A 19890-nucleotide genomic window follows, 5' to 3' on the forward strand; every position below is an offset into this window, starting at 1 on the left:
TTCAACAGCTGTAAAGCGAGCTGCACCACCAGAATGAGAATCATCATTGCGCCATCAGCAATGAAGCAGTCCCATGGGATTGTGAAGCAAGACTGCAGTCTTAGACATGCCTAAATAGTATATGATACCGTCCTTCCTGAATTGGGAAATTTCACCTGAAAGTTAGCTCCCATTTAAAAACAACAAACCAACTCCCTATACATCATAGGCCAGTATACCAAAGAAGAATGCTTTTGCCAGAATTCAGTTCTGTTCTAGAAAACACTTAACTACAAGTAGTAACACCCCAATCGTATGCATGTTTCCTCCAAAATAAGTCCCACTGAGTTCAGTGGGACTTACTCCCAGGTAAGTGTGTACAGAATTGCAGCCTGAGATAATATAAGTACATTGCCAGTTCACAGAGACTGATGAAAAAGGCACTTAAAAATAATGATGGCTTTTATACAGGTTCATATGGTGGAGTGGGATGATAGTGATCTATGTAAATTAGCTATCGGATTACATATTTCAATTCTGCTGCTGCAGTTAGGTAGAAGAAAAATGGGGTGATTATTAATATTTTTATAGTGTTTTTATCTTCGTTTCTTATGCCAACACACAAAGAAGTTTCAAAGAGTTTTAGTTCTGGCTCAAGAAATTGGGAACTAAAGACAGTTGAGACCATTTTTAAGAAATGAAACAATTCTTTGTTGTCTTCCAAGTAGAAGAATGGAAACTTAAACTCAAAAGGTAATGTAAAAGCATGTCCTGTCTCCACCTGTGCGACAAGGAGTTACCCTGAGCATACAGGCTACAGAGAAAAACCATGCAGAAATTCTGATCAGCGATTCCTAAGAGAGGATGCCTGCCCACTGCACAGAAATTCCCGGTCTCCTGCTTCATTGCTTGGAGGATCACAGAAAGAAAGGCCAACCCCCTACAGGTCAAAACCCTCCCTCATGCCAGGCAAATCAATCAAGGACATCTGCTCTAACAAATGCAGGGGAAAGGGCATTTCTGAATGTTAAAAGCACAAAATGACAGCCAACACTGGACACCAATGTGTAGGCAGCCTTACAAATTTACAGACAGGGGTTGTGACCCTTCCACTAACACTTCCATACATCCATGTGAATTAAGGGGGAAAGGAATGATTTATGGGACTAATTCCACTACCAAATTTACTGTAGGGAACTATTCTGGAAACAGCTGAATAGCATTGCAGACTCATTCCTTGTTTTGATTAACAAAATGCAGCAAGAAGTGATCATATGCAGAACTATAATCTGTCAAAAATATTAAAAACCCTGTGTGGTCTTGAGTAAGCATGAAAAGAGGCGGAGTTCAGCTAGGCACTCTTTCTCAGTGACTGACAGAACACATTCTCTCTGCTGAACCTGAAATGTTTCATTTCATTTGCCCATTCCAGAATTTTTTTTTTAAATATAGCTTCCTATAAAATACATGACAACCTCTACTTCTGGTATAAATGACAAATATAGAATATAAATTTTCCAAATTACATCAACAGTTCAATCGTAGCAAATGGCCAGACTAGAAAAATTAAGAGTTTCAGGCTGGAATCCTATACACTCTTTCCTGGGAGTAAGCCTCTTTGAACACAATGGGACTTACTTTTGAGTAGACATGTATAGGATTGTGTTCTCAGTCATGTAAAGTTATTTTCAAGTGTGCTTTGAGACTAGAGTTCTTTCCTCCCAGGGAGATATTTAAACGATTTAAACCCCACCACTGATAAAGGTAGGAGGAAAACGGTTTTATTTTTCCACAGAGTTTGGTGTTTTCCAAAAGTTAGAAGTGCAGAAAGCAGTGATGTTTTTTTCCAAAATTTAATTATAAATTGAACATAGTTTGTATTGTTGTTCTGTTATATATGTATATAATTTTGTTTATAAAAAAAAAAAATCTGCTGTTCCTGCCCCCCTCCCGGGCCAATCTACCCCCCCCGCCCTGTTACAACTTCCCCATTCCGCCTTTCCTCCAAGCAGGAGCTAACCTGCTCTGTCACGCTCTGAACTGGGATCTGGCGCTGGTAGGCCTACACATGCCTTGGCATCTGCACCAGGAGTATCTGTCCTTTCACAATGCACTTTCTGGCACATTTCCAACAGCACACACATCTGTTTCACTGGCACTTGGCCAGTTAGGATTAAAGTGTTATTCTGGATCCCTTTCTTAATGGGATGTCCCTATCCTCTTGCCCTTTTATTAATGATTCTGAAGAAATCTGTTCCCGCTAAGTTTTCTGGTTCGTGGGATTCTATACCTTCTTTTACATTCAGAGCTTCACCACTCACAATACAGCTCATCCTGTTTTTTTCTATATAGTTTGTATACTGGAATAGCAGTATCCTCTTAGGTTTACAGAAAGGGTAGCTATGTTAGTTTATGACAGCAAAACAAACCTACAGTGAGACCTGTGGTATCTGGGTTTTAAAAGACTGTTTGCAGTTTGAAGAGGGATCCAACCCACACAGCTCCTGTTACATAACTCAAGCTGGAACCTCAATGACATAACTAAAGTTTGCCACACACCAGGGTATACTGGATCCTGCCCTTAAGCTGATACAAATGAAGGAAACAGCTATGCCCCACTATAGCAAACACAGCTGGAACAGCTATGATTAAAAGAATAATGAGCTAAAACCTCCATCTGCATTATTTGAACGGTGACAGAGTAGATACCAATTAACAGTGGGTTAGTGGTTCCAGCAATTGATTTGGTGTGCAGGGTAGCAAAGCAATGAAGTGATGTTTATTCTTCAGTCAGTTAATGTAGTTAGGGCAGACTGGTGATTTACCAGAGGGCTTGTAGCTACAAGTTAAACTTTGGTGGCTTATTGCTACAGCAACACAGTGGCCACCACAGCTAACAATCTGGCAGATGTTTGCATTACAAAGGGATTCCCCCCCTTTAAGAAAATTATTCCCATATCAAATTGAAATTGCATCAAATCTCTGCCATGATTCTTCAGTGGGAAAACAAAAGACACTGTACTTTTTATTGGTGTTTGACATTTCTAACTTTGAGTGCTTCGACAGAAAATTGCAGCCTAAGGATACTAAAATAGTTACTTCCTTCTCTGTGTAGCACACATACCTTGGCCAATATTTGAATCACTCCCAAAGGAAATTATATTGGGGTGCATGTCTACCCATCCTCCAATGAAGAATGGAAGGGGGGAAAAACAAAACTAAGTGTTATGTTCAACCTTGTGACATTCAGTATCTTGTCAATATCATGTCTCCTTGTTAATTTCCATAAAAAGTTCATGAACTTGTAACTAGAAAACAAATTAAAATCAACAGACCCAAAGGAAAGCAGAACCTGTATTCTTATCAATAAAAGCAGTACAGTATTCTATGGAACATTAAAGACTAACAAAGTTGTGGTAGTGTAAGTTTTTATGAAACTTCCATAGAAGCATGAAATGATATCCTCAGGTGGTAGATCTATGACTCACACATACATGCAGTTTATGCAGTGCTTGTGCAAGGCTCTAGGTTAGTGTTTCTCAAACTGTGGGTCAGGACTTACTAGGTGGGTCGTGAGCCAATTTCAGGTGGGTTCCCGCTCATTTCAATATTTTATTTTTAATATATTAGACTTGATGCTCCCATGGTAGGTGACTACATTTGGAGAAATGGTACAGACCTATACTTTTATCAAGTTACTATGTATTCTTTTAAAAATGATAGTAAATGGGACTTACTCCTGGGTAGGTGTGGATAGGATGTTTAAAAATTTTCCTGCTTGATGATGACACTTCCGGTCATGACATCACTTCTGATGGGTCCTGACAGATTCTCATTCTAAAAGTGGGTCCCAGTGCTAAATGTGTGAGAACCATTGCTCTAGGACATTACAAGAAATATCCATTCTCATATTTGATAACTATGGGTCATTTTTAGTTGAGTGGGGCACATTTATTAGCATATCCCTGCATTTCTAGACTGTCAGGACCCCCATGGCTGGATTCTTTCTGCAACAGCGAAACAGGATTTCATAGTGCATGCTAATGCTTTGGAGTAATATTTTGCCCCCTAAAACCTTGAATAAATCATGTTAATGATTTATTGCTTCTTAATTATAATTTAATAAGGCCAATAATGTGCCAACTGATTTATGTTACTCTGTACGAGAACAGGAAATCTATTTTTGAAACAACCCATATATCTTCTCTTTCAGTAGCTCTGCTGAGAATGTCTTTGAAAAATATGCAGACTTTTGCTACTGTTTGAGTAGGCAGATGTAAGAGTTCAGTGCATCAGACCTGATGCTTGGAGTTTCTTGTGGCAGTCTGGCAGTCTCCTCTCATAAAGAATAAAAAGGGAAAGAACAAAATACAGTATTATGTTTCATAGGGCACAATCCTAACAAGGTCTACTCAGAAGTAAATCCTATTTTGTTCAATGGGGCTTACTCTCAGGAAAGTGTGGTTAGGATTGCAGCCATATACTAGGATAATGGTTCAAAGTTTAACTCTTAGAAATACAGCATCTCAGAGAGCTTGCTAGCTGAAATAACTGTAAGCAGCAGGGTTTTTCTCACTTATTGAGCTGATGAAGAAATAGCTACTGGACATGGCTGAGACAGGCAACAGACTGGAAAGCATCTATTCCTCTAAGTCTGAGGTTCACAAACTAGGGCACTGTGATGCCCTCGTCAGGGAAGCCCTGTCACTGCCCACTTAAGGGGTGGACCAACAGTGACAGCCAGGGAGGAAAGGTTTTTTTAAAACTTACCTGGCTTGCTATGGCTCACAAAGAAAACTGGAAGTGGCTTTTAAAAAAGCATTTTACAGCAATTTGGAGGTGCAGGGAGACCTACAGACGGGGTCATAGGCTCCCCAAATCCTCTGCAGAGCTACAGCAACCCCCCAGGTAACTAAAAAAAACTGTTTCCTCTCTGCTCCAATCCTGTTGCTTCCCCCTCCCCTCTACTAAGTAGAGTTTTAAAAGGCCATAACTAGCACTCTCAATTGGGCTTGGAAACACACTGGCAGCCAGTGACGTTGACAAAATACTTGCATAATGTAATCTGAACAACAGGTTGCCTAAAAGAACCTGGCATGCATATTTTAAGAGAAATTTCTGGGTCATCTTTGAGCACAATTATTGAGGTACCCCATCTCAGTAGCCTCTCCGCCAGTCTGTAGAGTGCTGTGGTTTGTGCAAAGGCTGTAAGGCCAAGTGCTGCCAACAGTGCCACACAGACTGGCCACCAGCAGGCTTCTGCCAGTGAAGAGAGCAAAAAGAGCAAATAAGGGTGGGATGGGGGCAAATCGTGGAGGCACTGGTGTCCGCTGTATCCAAATCCCAATCCTGAGCCTAACACAGGCTCCTCAAATCTATAACAGCAAGAGAACTGCATGGAACCCCATGGGGGACCATGCAATGGCTGCGGAGGTGAGTAAAAGTTTTCTTTACTTGCCTCTCCTGATTGGCCTGAAGTGCAGGATATAGCAGCCAATGGACCGGCATGCTGGTGCAGAATGGGTTTGGGCAGTTAAACCCATTCTTTAATGTTTACTTTCATTTGCATGTTCATTTTTTACTTCCATGATAATATGCACTACTTTGTTGGGCAGCCCAATCATAACTTGCGCTGGAACAGCCAGGCCAAGTGGCCTGCCCTATATCCAGTGCAAGGTGCCTGCTGACTGGAGAGCAACTCAAGGTAAGGGGATATTTTTTCTCTTACTCTGAATAGTGTCCCAGTGACCCCTACTGGGCTACTCGGATCTGCGCCAGCAAAACTTATGATCAGGCTGGGAGTGGGGGTTAGGATTCGGCCTGCACTGCTGCGGCCCTCCCAGGCCTGATCCTCCTCCCAGCCTGCCCTTCCCCCTGCCGCCAAACACCCTTCCCCACCCCCTTACACCATCCCACTCCCTGCACTGATCTGCTGTGGCTAGCCCAAACCTACCCTGTCCAGGCACAGATTCTGCGTCCAAGGGCCAACACGGGCCTCTGAGTTAGCCCAGCCAGTTCTAAAGGCTGCATGAACGTGCCTCATGGCACGTTTGTGACACACCTTGGCCAGCATAGGGGGCTTGAGCCGGCCAATCTGCATGGTAGGATTGGGCTCAATGTGTATTACCATTTTGCATAATCTCTGTTGTTGCTTGAAAAGTACACATAAGGTCTCTCCAGAGGCAGCGAGAGGGTGTCGCCTGGGTCAGAGTGTCAGCGCCGACGCTCTAGGTTGCCCTCTTGCTGGTTCCGGAGGCCTCCAGAGGCAGCGAGAGGGTGAGGCGCCCGGGCCTGAGCATCAGCGTGACAGGAGTCGTGCTGACGCTCTAGGGCGCCCCTGCTCTCACCTCCGAAAAAGGAGGAGGTGGTGAGGTGGCCCAGTCCGGCGCTGAGTCACTGCCAGAGAGGCAGCTTCTTGGTGCCTCTCCAGGCACGTTCCTGGCCGCCCCTCCTCCGTCGGGAGGAGGCTTTTCTTAAAGGGACAGAAGCCAGCAGAGCTGCTGGCTTCTCTCCCTTTAAAGAAAAAAGCGGGCAGGGGGAGGCTTGAGGAGGCACCTCTGGAGGGTTGGCGCTTGGGGCATTTGCCCCATCTGCCCCCCCAGGTATGCCAGTGGTTTGCGTATCCCTGCTCTACAGCAATACAGAAGAAGCTTTCTTTTCAAGCATCAGAGCATTTTTGAAATATATGTACAGCAATGTGCTTCTAGCAAAAGTATACACTTCTTGAATTCTGGTTCAACTACAAGAGATGTTAGGTGGTTCTGTGCCAGAGTGACACTGAGAGAGAGAACATCCAGACTGAACAATTTTGATGGCCAGAGGGTCCAATCCTGTCCAATTTTCCAGAATTAATGTAGCCGGTCTAGCAGGGCATGTGCTGCTTTCAATGGTAGACCTCCTCAAAGCAAAGAAACCTTTGTTTCTTTACCTTGGGCCTACACTGAGGCTGCATCAGCCTTGGAATGCTGGATAAGACTGAGCCCAAAGTCAATTTTCAATAAGCTAGAAATGAGTAGAATAAACTAGAATAAATCTGAAATGACAAAAGAAAACGAAACTAGTCTTCTGCAAGTTTAATATCGATTTTAAAAGTTCCTTGAGCATTCTTTTGAAAATGAAGAAACTTAGATGATGGTCCAGATGCAAAGAGAAAGAAGGTCCTACCTCTACCACTGACTTTGCATCCAGTCGAAAGTTGAAATCTCCAAAGACAAAATATGAAACTCTTTCAAACCGCTGATCTATAATTCTGAAAAGGCATACAAGAAAAATATTAAATGCAGTATGTTCAGTTGTACAGAAAACAAAACAATATTTACAGTATTTGACAAAAATAATTCCCAGAATTGTACATGCAAAGAAATTACAGTAAACATTTTTCGAAGGGATGAGTGCCCTGAAATCTGTCACTGATCTGCTAGCAATGGTGGGGTGGGTTGGAAGACTGCTTTCAAAACGGTGCTGGGCACATACACTACACATAGGCCCTCTAGTACAATTATTGTGCATGAATGTTCATCGAGAAACTTCACACAGCTGCTAGAAAATGATTATCAGGTGCATGTGTTTGATATGTGTGTTGGTATGTGGAGAGTGTACCCGCTCAGCCTCAGGCAACAAAACAGTTCAAGCTAACCATGAATGTGGATAATACCTTTGTCAACCTGCCTCTTAAACTCCTCCCTTCACAAAAATTAAAATAAACATAAAAATTCAGCACTTATCATGCAGTAAAGTCTGTGAATTGAGGCTCTATGTGCTTTCAGATTATTAATTTTCCACCCTCTAAGCCAGTGTTATTCAAACTGTGAGGCGCGGCTCTTTAGGGAGGCGCCAGGAACTCAAAAGGGAGGCGCAGGATCCCTAGCATTGATACAGTCACACCCCTGGGCAGAATACGAGCCCGTCTTCTGCCCGTCATCTGCGCTTTTTTTTAAAAGCAGAAGAAACAGGGGTTGAAAGCAGAAGAAATGCCCCGCCCTCTTCTCCCTCCACTCTGAGGCTACCGCCTTCTGTGTTCGCTACATGTTGTTTCCAAAGCTCATCTGGCAAGTACCGAGCATGCTCAGCTTGCAGTCCTTAACCCTCGCTGATCCTTGTCTGGTTGGTTCCTAGTTCCCAGCATGGGATCGCTTCTCATCACTTTTCAGCCTCCTCCCTCTTCCACTCCCCCCTTTCAATCTCCAATTCTTCCCGCTTTCCTCCCCCTCCCCAAATAAAACACTTCCTATTTTACCAGTCACCAGGGGTCTTAAAGTTGTTTCCATGCAGTTGGCAAAGGGGGAGGGGGGAGAGAGAAGCACACACTTTACTTGGCCAGGAGCAGAAAAAGCGTACTGTTTTTAAAGTGATTATTAATCTTGTTGTTTGACTGAAGAGGAAAGGTTGTATTTTTAAGGTGATGAATCTTGCTATTTGAAGGGATTTGCCATTGATGAAGTGATTGCCAGCCCAATCCTGTCCACACTTTCCTGGGAGTAAGCCATTGACTCTAATGGGACTTACTTCTGAGTAGACATGCATAGGCTTGAGCTGTGCATCTCCTAGTATAGGAGACAAATCAGTTTCCTAACCAAACCCTTAACAGCTCTGATATATTTTCATGGTCTATTTTTGTTTTCCCCACCAGCTGCTGGAAAAATTTAATTTTGTTAAATTAATAAAGGGTTCAGTTCTATCCAAGGAGAATGGGAGAAATGACTAGTTGGATTGGGGTCCACAGGGGTGTATGTGTGTGTGTAATGTTGGTCAGACTGGTTGTTCACAAAGTTCATTTGATAAAACAATTCTATTGGTATGCTTACAAAGTTTAAAAAAATGAGTCCTCCTGGACCAGACAAAATCTACCTACTCCTACTGTCTCCAACAGTGATCAGCAGCTGATTATTTATAAAGCATGTATAAGGCTGTGTATTAATAATATATTTTTAAGATCTGCATTTAATTAATGATATGATTAATATAATTAATATTAATATAGTTAATGTATATTTAATATTTAATATTATATTATAATAAATATATTATATTTAATATAGTTAATATTTCTGGCCACTTCCTGTTTATTGATGTCACTTCCAGCCCTCAGGAACATGATGGGGAGTCATGGCCAACAGCCACGGGGGTCAAGGGAGCCACTGGCTGGAAAAGTTTGAGTACCACTGCTGTAAGCAGATAAGTCAACATTGGGTAGCAGGATCTGGAGGCAGAATCCAAATGTAACTGTATTATCTGAATTATCTCAATGAGTGCCCATGCTAAAGAAGCTGCAAAATTCTTCATTTGAAACTGTGGAGGAATCAGAGTTCATCATATGATGGAACTTTCAAACAGTTCTGTTTTACATGGCTTACGATGCATGATGGTTGTCTTGTAACAGAGGAAAATGTATTTGTTATCATTATTACTACAGAGCAATTCTATGTATGTCTACTCAGAAGCTAACCTCACTGAGATTAATGGAACATACTCCCAAATAAATGTTTTCAGGATTGAAATTTTATTAGCACAATCCTATGTGCATCTACTCAGAAGTAAGTCCCACGATGTTCAAAAGGGCCTGCTCCCAGGAAGGTGTGTATAATACTGCATCCTTAGGCAATCGTACACACCAGAGGCTCTCAAAGTCCTACTTGGACTTTGAGACTGAGGTAAGTATCTGAGGGGGTAATAGTCTGACTCAGTATAAGACAGCTTTCTATATTTTCAAACAGTTTTATTGTTTCAAGTCCCATTCAACATAATAGGAACCACATTGATTTGCTCATGGGAAAACAATCTTTTTGCAAAATTAGACAATCAGGCAGGTTGGAAAGGAATACATGGATCTGATCTATCAATTAATGTAGCCATTTTCAACTACTGCGCCGTGGCACACTGGTGTGCCACGAATGGTCTCCAGGTGTGCCACGGGAGTTTGTGGAAAGGTCATTTATTAGCAGGGCCAATAGGGGATGCGAGCCCCCCCACCGACAGCGTGGTGTGCCTTGTCAGTTGCCAAAAAACAGATGGTGTGCCTTGACCATTTTAGTACCTTGTCAGTGTGCAGTGAGACAAAAAAAAGGTTGAAAATCACTGAATTAATGAAAGAATTAGCATTAAGAAGTTTCTTGAAGAAAGACGGTAGATCAGAACAGGATATCCGATTCATTCTGCAGGGGTGTTTTCGGTGATCTCAGATTGATGAATGGGTTGGAAACAGTAGCATATGAAAAACTGCTAGACTTCAGCAGTTAACTATAAATCTCTACCGCTCATCAAATATCAAATATATGCAGAAGTGAGAATTTTTTTCTAACACTGGAGAGTTTTAGAAGTTGCTTTATTGTAATCTTGCATTACAATTTTCTTTTGAACATACCATGAATCAAAATTTCCTATAAAAGGTTGCAATTAATCACTCAATAGAGTGATAAATTTCAGTGGTGTAAAAAAGAAAGCAGCCAAGCCATGTCACTGGTGTTAATTTAATGTTTCTTAGTGGGAGGATCAAGTGCTATTTCACACAGTTTTTATTTGATGCCTGTTTCACATTATCAAAAAGACTAACATATCTGCAAAACCAATGACCCAATCCTACAATGCTGCCCCAGCAAGTCAAGTTAAAGATCTCAGCACTAATGTGAGGATACAGAAGATATCCTAGCATACACAGAGATCTAACTTAGATGGGGTCATAGCTCTGTGATAGAGTGCATGCTGCACATATGGAAGTTCCAGGCTCAATCCTTGGTACTTCCAGTCAAAGGAAAAAGTAGCAGGGCTGAAAAGACCTCTGCCTGAGACTCTGGAGGCAGATTATACAATACCTGAACCAAGTACCAGAAAGTTTCACATGATAAATGAAACAAAGGAGAGATCAGAAGAGCCACCAGAACTTCCTGACAGGACAAACTGTTTGGCAGTAGAGCAGTCTGCCTTAGAAGGTGGAGGACTTTCCTTCATTGGAGGTCTGAACAGCCAACAGTTGGGGACACTGTACCTGTGAAGGGCCTGGCAGGGAGCAGGACATGATGATCTTACAGGTCCCTTCCAATTCTACATTTATATGAAATAGCATTCAGAGGGTTGCTGAATTGCAAGACAAAGCTGTGTGCCTAACACCTGCCTCATTTTCTGTTTCTCTACCAACCAAACCACTGTTCATAACAGCGATTTTCAATCTTTTTTTATCTCATGGCACACTGGCAAGGCACTAAAATTGTCAAGGCACACCATCCGTTTTTTGACAATTGACAAGGCCCTGTGGCCCTACTAACAAATGATCCTTCCCTAGACTCTTGCAGACCACCCGTGGCACACCAGTGTGCCACAGCACAGTGGTTGAAAATGGCTGGTTTATAACATGGCAGCTAAAGAGGAGGTTTAGGATCAGGGTGTCCTTCCTTCCTGCACAGCTTGGTTAATGTGCAGTGTGTCAAGCATAAAGTGCAGTGTGTCTAAAAAACAGAGAATGGCAGAACTGCAGAGAACTCATAATGCTTGCATGAAGCCATTTTTATTTTGCATTTCATAAGATCCAAAATATTGATGCCATATCTGAATGTTGGCACAATTTATAACTTTTAAAGAAACCTCAAGCATTTGAGAATTTTTTACACTCAGCTGCTGACTTTCCACAAACTTGTAACAATTTTTCCTATCAATCTAACGGTCACTATGTTCTCTGTACTACCACTGTGATTTGATCCATGATAATTTTTGAGAGCCATTTACACATACAGTATTCGTAAGTGGGGCTGGACCTAAGTATGCAAGTCAATACTGATGAATTTTAGACGGTCAGAAATGCTTGGCTCGGCCAACATTACTACTGCAAGTATTCATCTTCATTTGTCCTGAAGATATACTTTTAGGCAGTATCATATAACAAGGCTTCTATTTTCCTCTTGACAGAATAATTAATTTTCCATGATTCACATTCATAAGTTGTGATGGAAAAAACTTAAGGCATCCATCCATCAAACCTTGGTACATTCTGGGATGCTCTAATTTATCTAAAGTATAGCTTAGCATACCATTCCCTATGTCTTTTTGAAAGTGAGATATGCATGCTTTTACTGTCTCTCAACCCCAATCTCCAAAGGCCAAGGAACTTTGTCATGGAAGTAAACATTCAGCCCAGCTCCATCCAGAGCCTAGATCTGGGTACAACTACTTATTTATTAACATCTTCCATGATCAGGGTATTGACACCTCCTGATGATTCCCAGAATAACACAAATGATGGGAAAGAACTGCTTCAAAGGCCTGTGATATTCTCATTTCTTCCAGTTTGAGTTCTGGGTTCTCTTTGGTTCATGTGCATAAGTACTTAAGTTTAATTACAGTACTGACTTACAGCCCAGTCCTATGCATGTCTACTCAGAAGTAAGTCCCATTATTGTCAATGGGGCTTACTCCCTGTAAAGTGTGGATAGGATTGGGCTGTAAGGCTGGCCAGCAAGGTAGTTAAGGGCTTGGAGTTGTTCAGGACATGCTTTAAAGCAGGGGTGTCAAAACCTGTTTCATGCATGATGCCTGCTGAGGACTAGAAGTGATGTCATTAAGCAGGTCAGAAATAAGGACTTAGGAACTCATTAGTGGCAAACAACAAAAGAGAAAATACACAAATATTGATCATATTTCAAGATATGGGAAAGCCCAATTATCATGTAGGCAGACTTTTCAGAAGTGACATCCCAGGACAGCTCAGCAACTGAGAGTAGCTGATGGTGGTGCTGGAGAGCCCAAGGGCCAGATAAAGAGCTTCCAGGGGCCTCATCCAGCCATCCCATGGGTTTATGCTTGACACTCCAGCTTTAAAGAGTGCAAGATCACAGTTGTCATATGCAGCTTTTCACATTGGTTTTGGCCCAGTTGCAGGTAAGCCATTAAATACCTATCCAGGTCAAATGTACAGAAAAATAAAAGAACTGTTTTTACACTGGTTTTATCTTACTTTAAAAAAATTTAAACTCTTCCATCAGCATAACTAGATCATACTTCTGCATCCCTAATGCCATAACCAAATCAGAGTCATATGACTAAAAGGCAACATAAGGTAGTGGATAATCAAACCTTCTCCAAGGGAACAGATATTAATATTTTAATTGAAAAATCAGCAGGGAGAGAAACTTCAAAAATCACTTCCCTGGGCCCCTTGAGAGCTGGTTTAATGCAACACCAAACCATGGTTTGGCACCAGGTGAACGTATGGACGAAAGCAGAAGCCACTTTGGCCCCGCTGCACTTAGTGGCTGCACCTTTAGGATTGGGCTGCCCATATTCTTAAATGTAAAATGCTCTGTATTTGGGAGTTCAAATCTTCCTGAAAGTTTAAAAATATATTAAGTTAATTCAGTTAAACCATTTAGCCAGATGCAGCCAAAATAAAGGACATATCTGGCCAATAGGAGACCAGCCTATTAAATTCCTAATTAAGGAATTTAGTTATTTAAAAAAATGTGAAGTAACTAAGTAGGATTTTATTATTTTATTTTCAGTACAAAATGGAGTAACTGAAAATTTGGTCTTTTTAAAAAACCTATACTGAAGCATCTGAAAGACCATTTACAACTGGATTCTTTAATATAGGTTTTTAAAAAAAGAAAACCTAATTTACAGTTACTGGTTTTAAAATAAGATTTCAGTAGCACTTTTTCAGACAATTTTTAAATACAGTACAAGCTTTTAAGTTACAACCCACTTCCTTCAAATGCAAAAGTGAGATATATCCTTTAATTGTCGTGCATTCAATAAATGCACTTCAAAATTTGAACTAAGGCGGTTAAGGTGTACCGGACTTTTCTGGGTCCTAAAATATGTATTTCCTGCCCTCAAGTTCATTCAGCATTCTAAGTGAGTAACAAGACAAGGAGAGATGTCATTGACTTGTACTTGCTTTCACCACTCATTCCTCACAAACTGCCACTAAGACAGACAGAATGCTAGAAGGGGGGAGGAAGAGGAGTTAAATATCAGCTATTTGAGTGTGGGTGTGTATGTTGGGAGCTGCTGAACATGATTCAGTGTGACAAGAGGCACAGTGATCTGGCTAAACCATTTCTCAGGGCACTTTGTAAGGAGGATCAGCTGCATTATTCCTTTAATAGCCATGTCTAATGCAATAGCCTGGCGGGTTTTGTCCCAAGTCAAGGTATCAGATGCAGGTCAGAAGGTAACATTCTGTTTACAAGATTATTTCCTAAAGCACTTATCTCGCCTTCCGTGTGAAAAGTTGACTTTTCTGTTTGTAAGGGAGCCAAAAGAATTGAGGGAATGGGAAAAATTAGCTACACTGGGCTGGAGTTGAATGGAATTAAGTGGGGGGTCTGAGAAAGGCCTGCTGTGGTGCTCAGCAGGATACCTTATTAGCCACGTCATCGCAGTTCATTCAGGCAAACAGTAACAGTGTCACCAACATTCCCACACAAAGACAAAGTTCTTCACACAGTCTATAAACATGCTTCCCCTGGCTGATTCATCCTAGCTTGACACCACTGAAAGGAGGGTTCTCCCGCCACCACTCTTTTTTCTTTAAAAAAAAAAAACGAACAACAAAACAAAAATCCCAACCTATGTCCAAACAAGATGAATAGAAGGAGAGAAAAGAAGAAGCTTTGTTGTATTTCCAGGGAAGAAACAAACTTGAAAATTTAATAATTCAGGCAAAAAACCTATTTAAATCTTATGTGAAACTTGGGAGGCCAAAGTTTAATATTATAGATACCTTTTATGTCTATTTTTCTATGTTTCTGGATAGTAATAACCCTCAGAATATACACACCTTGTATGTCAATGATATTAGCGGCACAAAACAGCAGGGTATTCCACGATCACAATGAAAAAGTTATTAAAAAAAGAGAGGCACAACAAAACAATTTGAAGCAAATACTGCATACGGATATGAGAAGCAGTGGTACAACTAAGCAGGGACACCAAGCAACACTTTAAAAGCTTCTCAAAATAAATGTAAAGTGATCTTTTTTAAAAAAAACAAAACCATTCTGAGAGTTGCTTTCCACAGGTTAAATCTGAAGACTTTAGTAAGTCAGCTGACATAAAAAGATTCTTCGACATCTATAAAGCCACCTTTTTAGATAGCTATACTAAATAAGTAGCATTTTTTGTTTTAAAAACATGCTTTTTAAACAAGCAATACTAAGGCACTGAGAGGAGAACAAACAATATCATAGAGAACTGCATTACCTCAGTGCTTTTTTTGTGAGGTTTTTGCTTATACTGTTTGCCTTACTGAATCAAAACTTTGAAGAAGTATCTGTTTCCTTTTTAATCTAATCAAAAATAATGCTGTAGTAGGTATCAGTGTCACTGAAATTAAACAAAGCAATACGGAGTAGAAAGAATAGGAGTATTTGCATACATGCAGGACACAGAATCCCACTGATCTCAGCAAGAAGAAAGGGGCTTCTAGTGTGGTAGCAGAATGAAGGTCATAGAAAGGTTACTGAGTAGAAGATTTTCCACTTTATATTTGTTTTATATTACGCAGGTCTAGAAAGAGATCTCAACTCTGAAGAAAAACATTAAGACTGAATACACAACATTTATAATTATAGTTGGGTACAAGGTTGAAAAAGTATGGGGTTATATTGTCAACCATACATAGATATAAGATGGTTCAATGCTTGCAGGAATATTTCCTCTAATGTAAGTCCTCCTCAAGGTTACATCTTTTGTGAAGATGTAACTGCCATCTTTGTGTGCTGCCATCTTTGGATGTAAGCTCGGGTGCTTCAAGGAGTAGGGCTTGTTCTGTTGTGATGATACAGCTGTGGAACTCTTTCCCTGAGGAGGCTCCTTCAATTCAATGCTTGGTTATTCTCCTTAAGATTATGAAGGTGTTCCTCTTTGTGGAGGCATTTCGAATGCCAAAAATATTGAAACTATTGTAATTTTGTTGTTTTAACTGCAAGTGCGTCTTTTAAATCAGGTTCAAGACACAGTTCAGCCATGAAGCATCGTTATCTTTCAGCCTCACACACCCCGCAGAGTTTTTGTGAGGACGAAAGAAGGGGAGGAAGAACTATGCACACCACCCTGAACTTGGTGTGTGTGTGACACCACTAGTGGTCAAAATTTTGGAAACCTTTTGGAAAATTTGTATTTATGAATAATACCACCATGATATATAAGATTGGAAAGGTAATTTCATGCAGAATGTAATGAACCAAACAGCGTTCGATTATCTATATTCCATAAAAAGTTGTGGACAATTAACTAGAAAACACAACTGCCTTATGCAACAAAAAGTGAATTTCTTTAACTCAAAACTGACCAGTGCTGACTGATTTTTCTGAGACCCAATGAGGTATTATTATGACACAGCAGGAAACCAATAAGGTGTTAGCTTGAGTCAGCTCTCATTTCCATACATCAGAGCTAATACTAGGATTCTTACTCAGTTGCGTGTCATCAAGTTGGCCACTACTTTTTTGGGTGACCCTTTACTGTTAATTAATTAGTTGCCCTAGTGATGCCACTGCATTTAGGCTGTGCATATGATATTGTAATTTATTCTGTATGGTCTGGTACAGGAAGAGGTCCATCATGGCAGTAATGCCATGAGCTGTTGCACAGGGTGATGCAAACCCTACAATTTCCCATCAGTAAATCTACTCCATGCTACCCATTCTGAGCAGTCCCAAGTACAGGAAATGTGAGAAGATGTATATTGTATTTATTTGAGAATTTTGTAGCAGGTACTGGAGTAATCCCAACTGAGCAAGTTGAATAAAGCCAGGGGAATTCACGATGTGATATCAACACATCACACAATCTGTATGACACAGAGGAGATCCTCTGTAGATCACACAGAGGAGAAGGTGCAGGGCTGCTGTTTTCATAATGTCTGGTTTCAACCTAAAGAATCTGAAAAGAAATCTTATAACACTGGGTAGTGTTTTTCCTTTTGAATGCTTTCACTTGTTGCTAAATACGGCCTACAGAATATATCTAGGGCGACAGTCTTAAAAAAATCTGTTTTTATAAGAAAAATTAATTGGTGACAGCCATAGTAGTTGAAAAAGGCCTAATGTAAGTGCTTTTACTGGCGTGTTTGTAATGTTGTAATTGTGACATTAAAAAGCTTAACTTTATCATATTTTTGAACCTCTTGCTTTTTGATATAATGGCCGAAACCTATTAATAATAGGAAAACATTTGAAAAGGTCAGGCAGCAAACAAGATGAAAGCTGTTGTCAAGAGGCTTAGGTAATCATCTTAATAGGGCATTTGCCAGCCCTGTTTAACTAATATGCGAGTTCACTTTTAATTTCAATATAGTGCCACTTGAACAAAAAAAAATGCTGTATTTTAAAATTAATTACCATGTCAGCAGATATTAAGATTGCAAGAAAGAGCACATCAATAATATATATGTAATTCAGAGAAAGGATTACAAGAAGAGCTATAAAAATCAATTTTTAGAGCTAGAAAACTGGCTCTCTTTAGTCCAAACGGTATTTCTCTTCTATTGACAAAACCATGATCTTATCTGACACTGACATTCACCTAATACAATGTTAGATATGTAAGGTGATATAAGTACTTGTCAACTCTGGACAGTAAAACACAGCTCTACTTTAATTGCAATCTCCAAGGATGCTATACATGGAATTGTTTCCTGATAATAAAATACATGCACTACAGATGCTTGTGATTTAAATATGCAATTTACAGGTTTTGCAGAGAAGCAGTTCACCCACAAAAACTGTAACATGACTGGAAAATGCAAAAGTGGGTTTTAAAGCATGGGTCTGTTCGATAGGCTCAGATTAGCTGCTTCAATAGCAAGAACTGGATAAGCAACATCAAGGAACTTTTGAGTTCAGTGGCCTGCTACTAGCCATCACTGCATATCTGTGCTATATTAAACTCTATACCAGTGTTTCTCAAATTGTGGGTCGGGACCCACTTGGTGGGTTGTGGGCCAATTTTTGGTGGGTCCCCATTCATTTCACTATTTTATTTTTAATCTATTAGACTTGATGCTACCATGGTGTGTGACTGCATTTGGGGAAATGTGACAGATATGTACTTTAACAGGTTACTATGCATATGTTTTTAACAATAATAGTCATTGTGGTTTACTCCTGGGTAAGAGTAGATAGGATTGCAGCCTAGGATTGCTAAAAATTTTCCTGCTTGATAATGTCACTTTTGACAATGACATCACTTCTAGATTAATGGCATCACTTCCGGTGGGTCCTGACAGACTGGCGTTATAAAAATTGGGTCCCAGTGCTAAAAAGTTTGAGAATCGCTGCTCTATACTATACATGCAAGTCTATTTACATTATTTCATGTGAATATTGTTTAAATGAGTCAGACAGCCATGGCAACTTGCAGCTTTCAGCAGAGCATGCCCAGAGTAGCAAACCCATATTTGCTACCATTAGGGTGTTTTATAAATGGGCGAAGTGGCCCTGGAGTTTCATGTATTGTAGGAGAAGCTATAACATGTTCCTGTTATTGGCAGATTCATGGCTGAAACATATGGAATTCTGCCTTCAATAGACTGGACAGAAAGGTTAATGTGGGTCAGACAATGTTGCGAAGGTCTGGCAATACTTGTCAAATAGAACCTCTTCCATAAAGAGAATTTCTTAGGGTGCAATCTGTAGTGCTTTTTCTAATAAAACTTATTGGAAGTGTTGTACTACCAGCCAATAATAAAACACATGGGACCAGAATGGTCATTCCCAAACATACTGAAAGCAAAATACAGTCACCAGTATCTCCAATCATACTACAAATCCCAGAAAAAGCACTCTCAAAAAGCCGTACTTCCTCAATATGGTACAAGGAACAGAATAAAGTAGGTAAGTAGATGTCCCATGGAAACAAGTTCCAGAAAGTCACCAAAAAACAGTTTGCAGCAGCCCCAAACAGTGGATAAGGATGTACATTATTTGTGCCAACATCACAAGACCAAAGATAAGTTGTGCCCCAAAGTACAACAGTGCTGATGCAATTGCATGCGCTGGAAGCTCTCCATTCAGCATGCAAACCTGCTTCTTAATGTTCTTACTAGATGGGGGCAACAGTATCCTGGATCAGGCACCATGACCAATGGTTGACTGTTGGGGCTGTGCCTTGACTTCATGCCTTTGTTTCCCTTTCCTCGCATGCTCTGATTCTTTCCCTTGGTTTCTGGCTTGCTGTAACTATAGCTTGCTGTGTCAGAGCTAAGCAAACTATGACTTCTGCAAATTTACCTCCCAAAAGAATTGGAAACCATAATTTAAACTGAAAACCAACAAAATAAAATCAGAGCCCATGCCATTATTCCTAGCTGGAATATTCAGGCGACTCTTCAGTTAATTCCTTTAAGTTTGAGCTTTGCAATCATACTCCTCCCAGAACTTAAAGACTTTGGTTTCCTGAAAGCTGCCTGGTGGTTCATGGAAATAATGCTGCCAAATAGCTAGTTGGCATCATTTATGGTCAGAACTACGACAGTATCTGATTGCCTTTGAACCTTCGATTTTCATTCTTGATTAATAAAAACATTCTTCCACTCTGGTTTGTCTTGCACTGGTTCAAAAATTTCACCTCTAGTGGCACAACACAAATGACCCTGGTTGTCCCTCTCAATTATGGCCCCAGTTCTGAAATTTTCCAAACTGGGTTTCCAGTACTGGGAGGGAGGCATATTACAGTTTGTATGGCCCAAGAAATGAACCAAGTCAGTTTCCTAAAATGCAAACATTATACATATATATAAGTGAGAAATGAGAGAAAAAAATTCCTTTCTGTCCTAAAAATCTAGTGTTTAATCTAACGTCGTTAAACGGTGTATGCCAGTATACAAATTCATAATCCCAGCAGAATTATGCACTTAGAAATTTTTTTTAGAACGGAATTAAGAAAAAAAATTTAACATTTTTCTGACAGCAAGGATTACTA

At 40.4% G+C, this 19890-nt stretch overlaps 1 protein-coding gene across 3 annotated transcripts in view; it reads right to left on the reverse strand.

Annotated features, from left to right (window-relative positions):
- INPP5A (inositol polyphosphate-5-phosphatase A) overlaps positions 1 to 19890 on the reverse strand; it is a 311939-nt gene that overhangs the window by 94220 nt on the left and 197829 nt on the right. For all 3 annotated transcript variants that reach the window (XM_066619882.1, XM_066619883.1, XM_066619884.1), the window contains exon 9: positions 7144 to 7228. In XM_066619882.1, coding sequence (XP_066475979.1) covers positions 7144 to 7228 — 85 coding nt within the window. The remainder of the gene's footprint in view (positions 1 to 7143; positions 7229 to 19890) is intronic.

This window comes from Tiliqua scincoides, chromosome 3, assembly GCF_035046505.1.
Source record: "Tiliqua scincoides isolate rTilSci1 chromosome 3, rTilSci1.hap2, whole genome shotgun sequence".
NCBI classification, from domain to species: Eukaryota; Metazoa; Chordata; class Lepidosauria; order Squamata; family Scincidae; genus Tiliqua; species Tiliqua scincoides.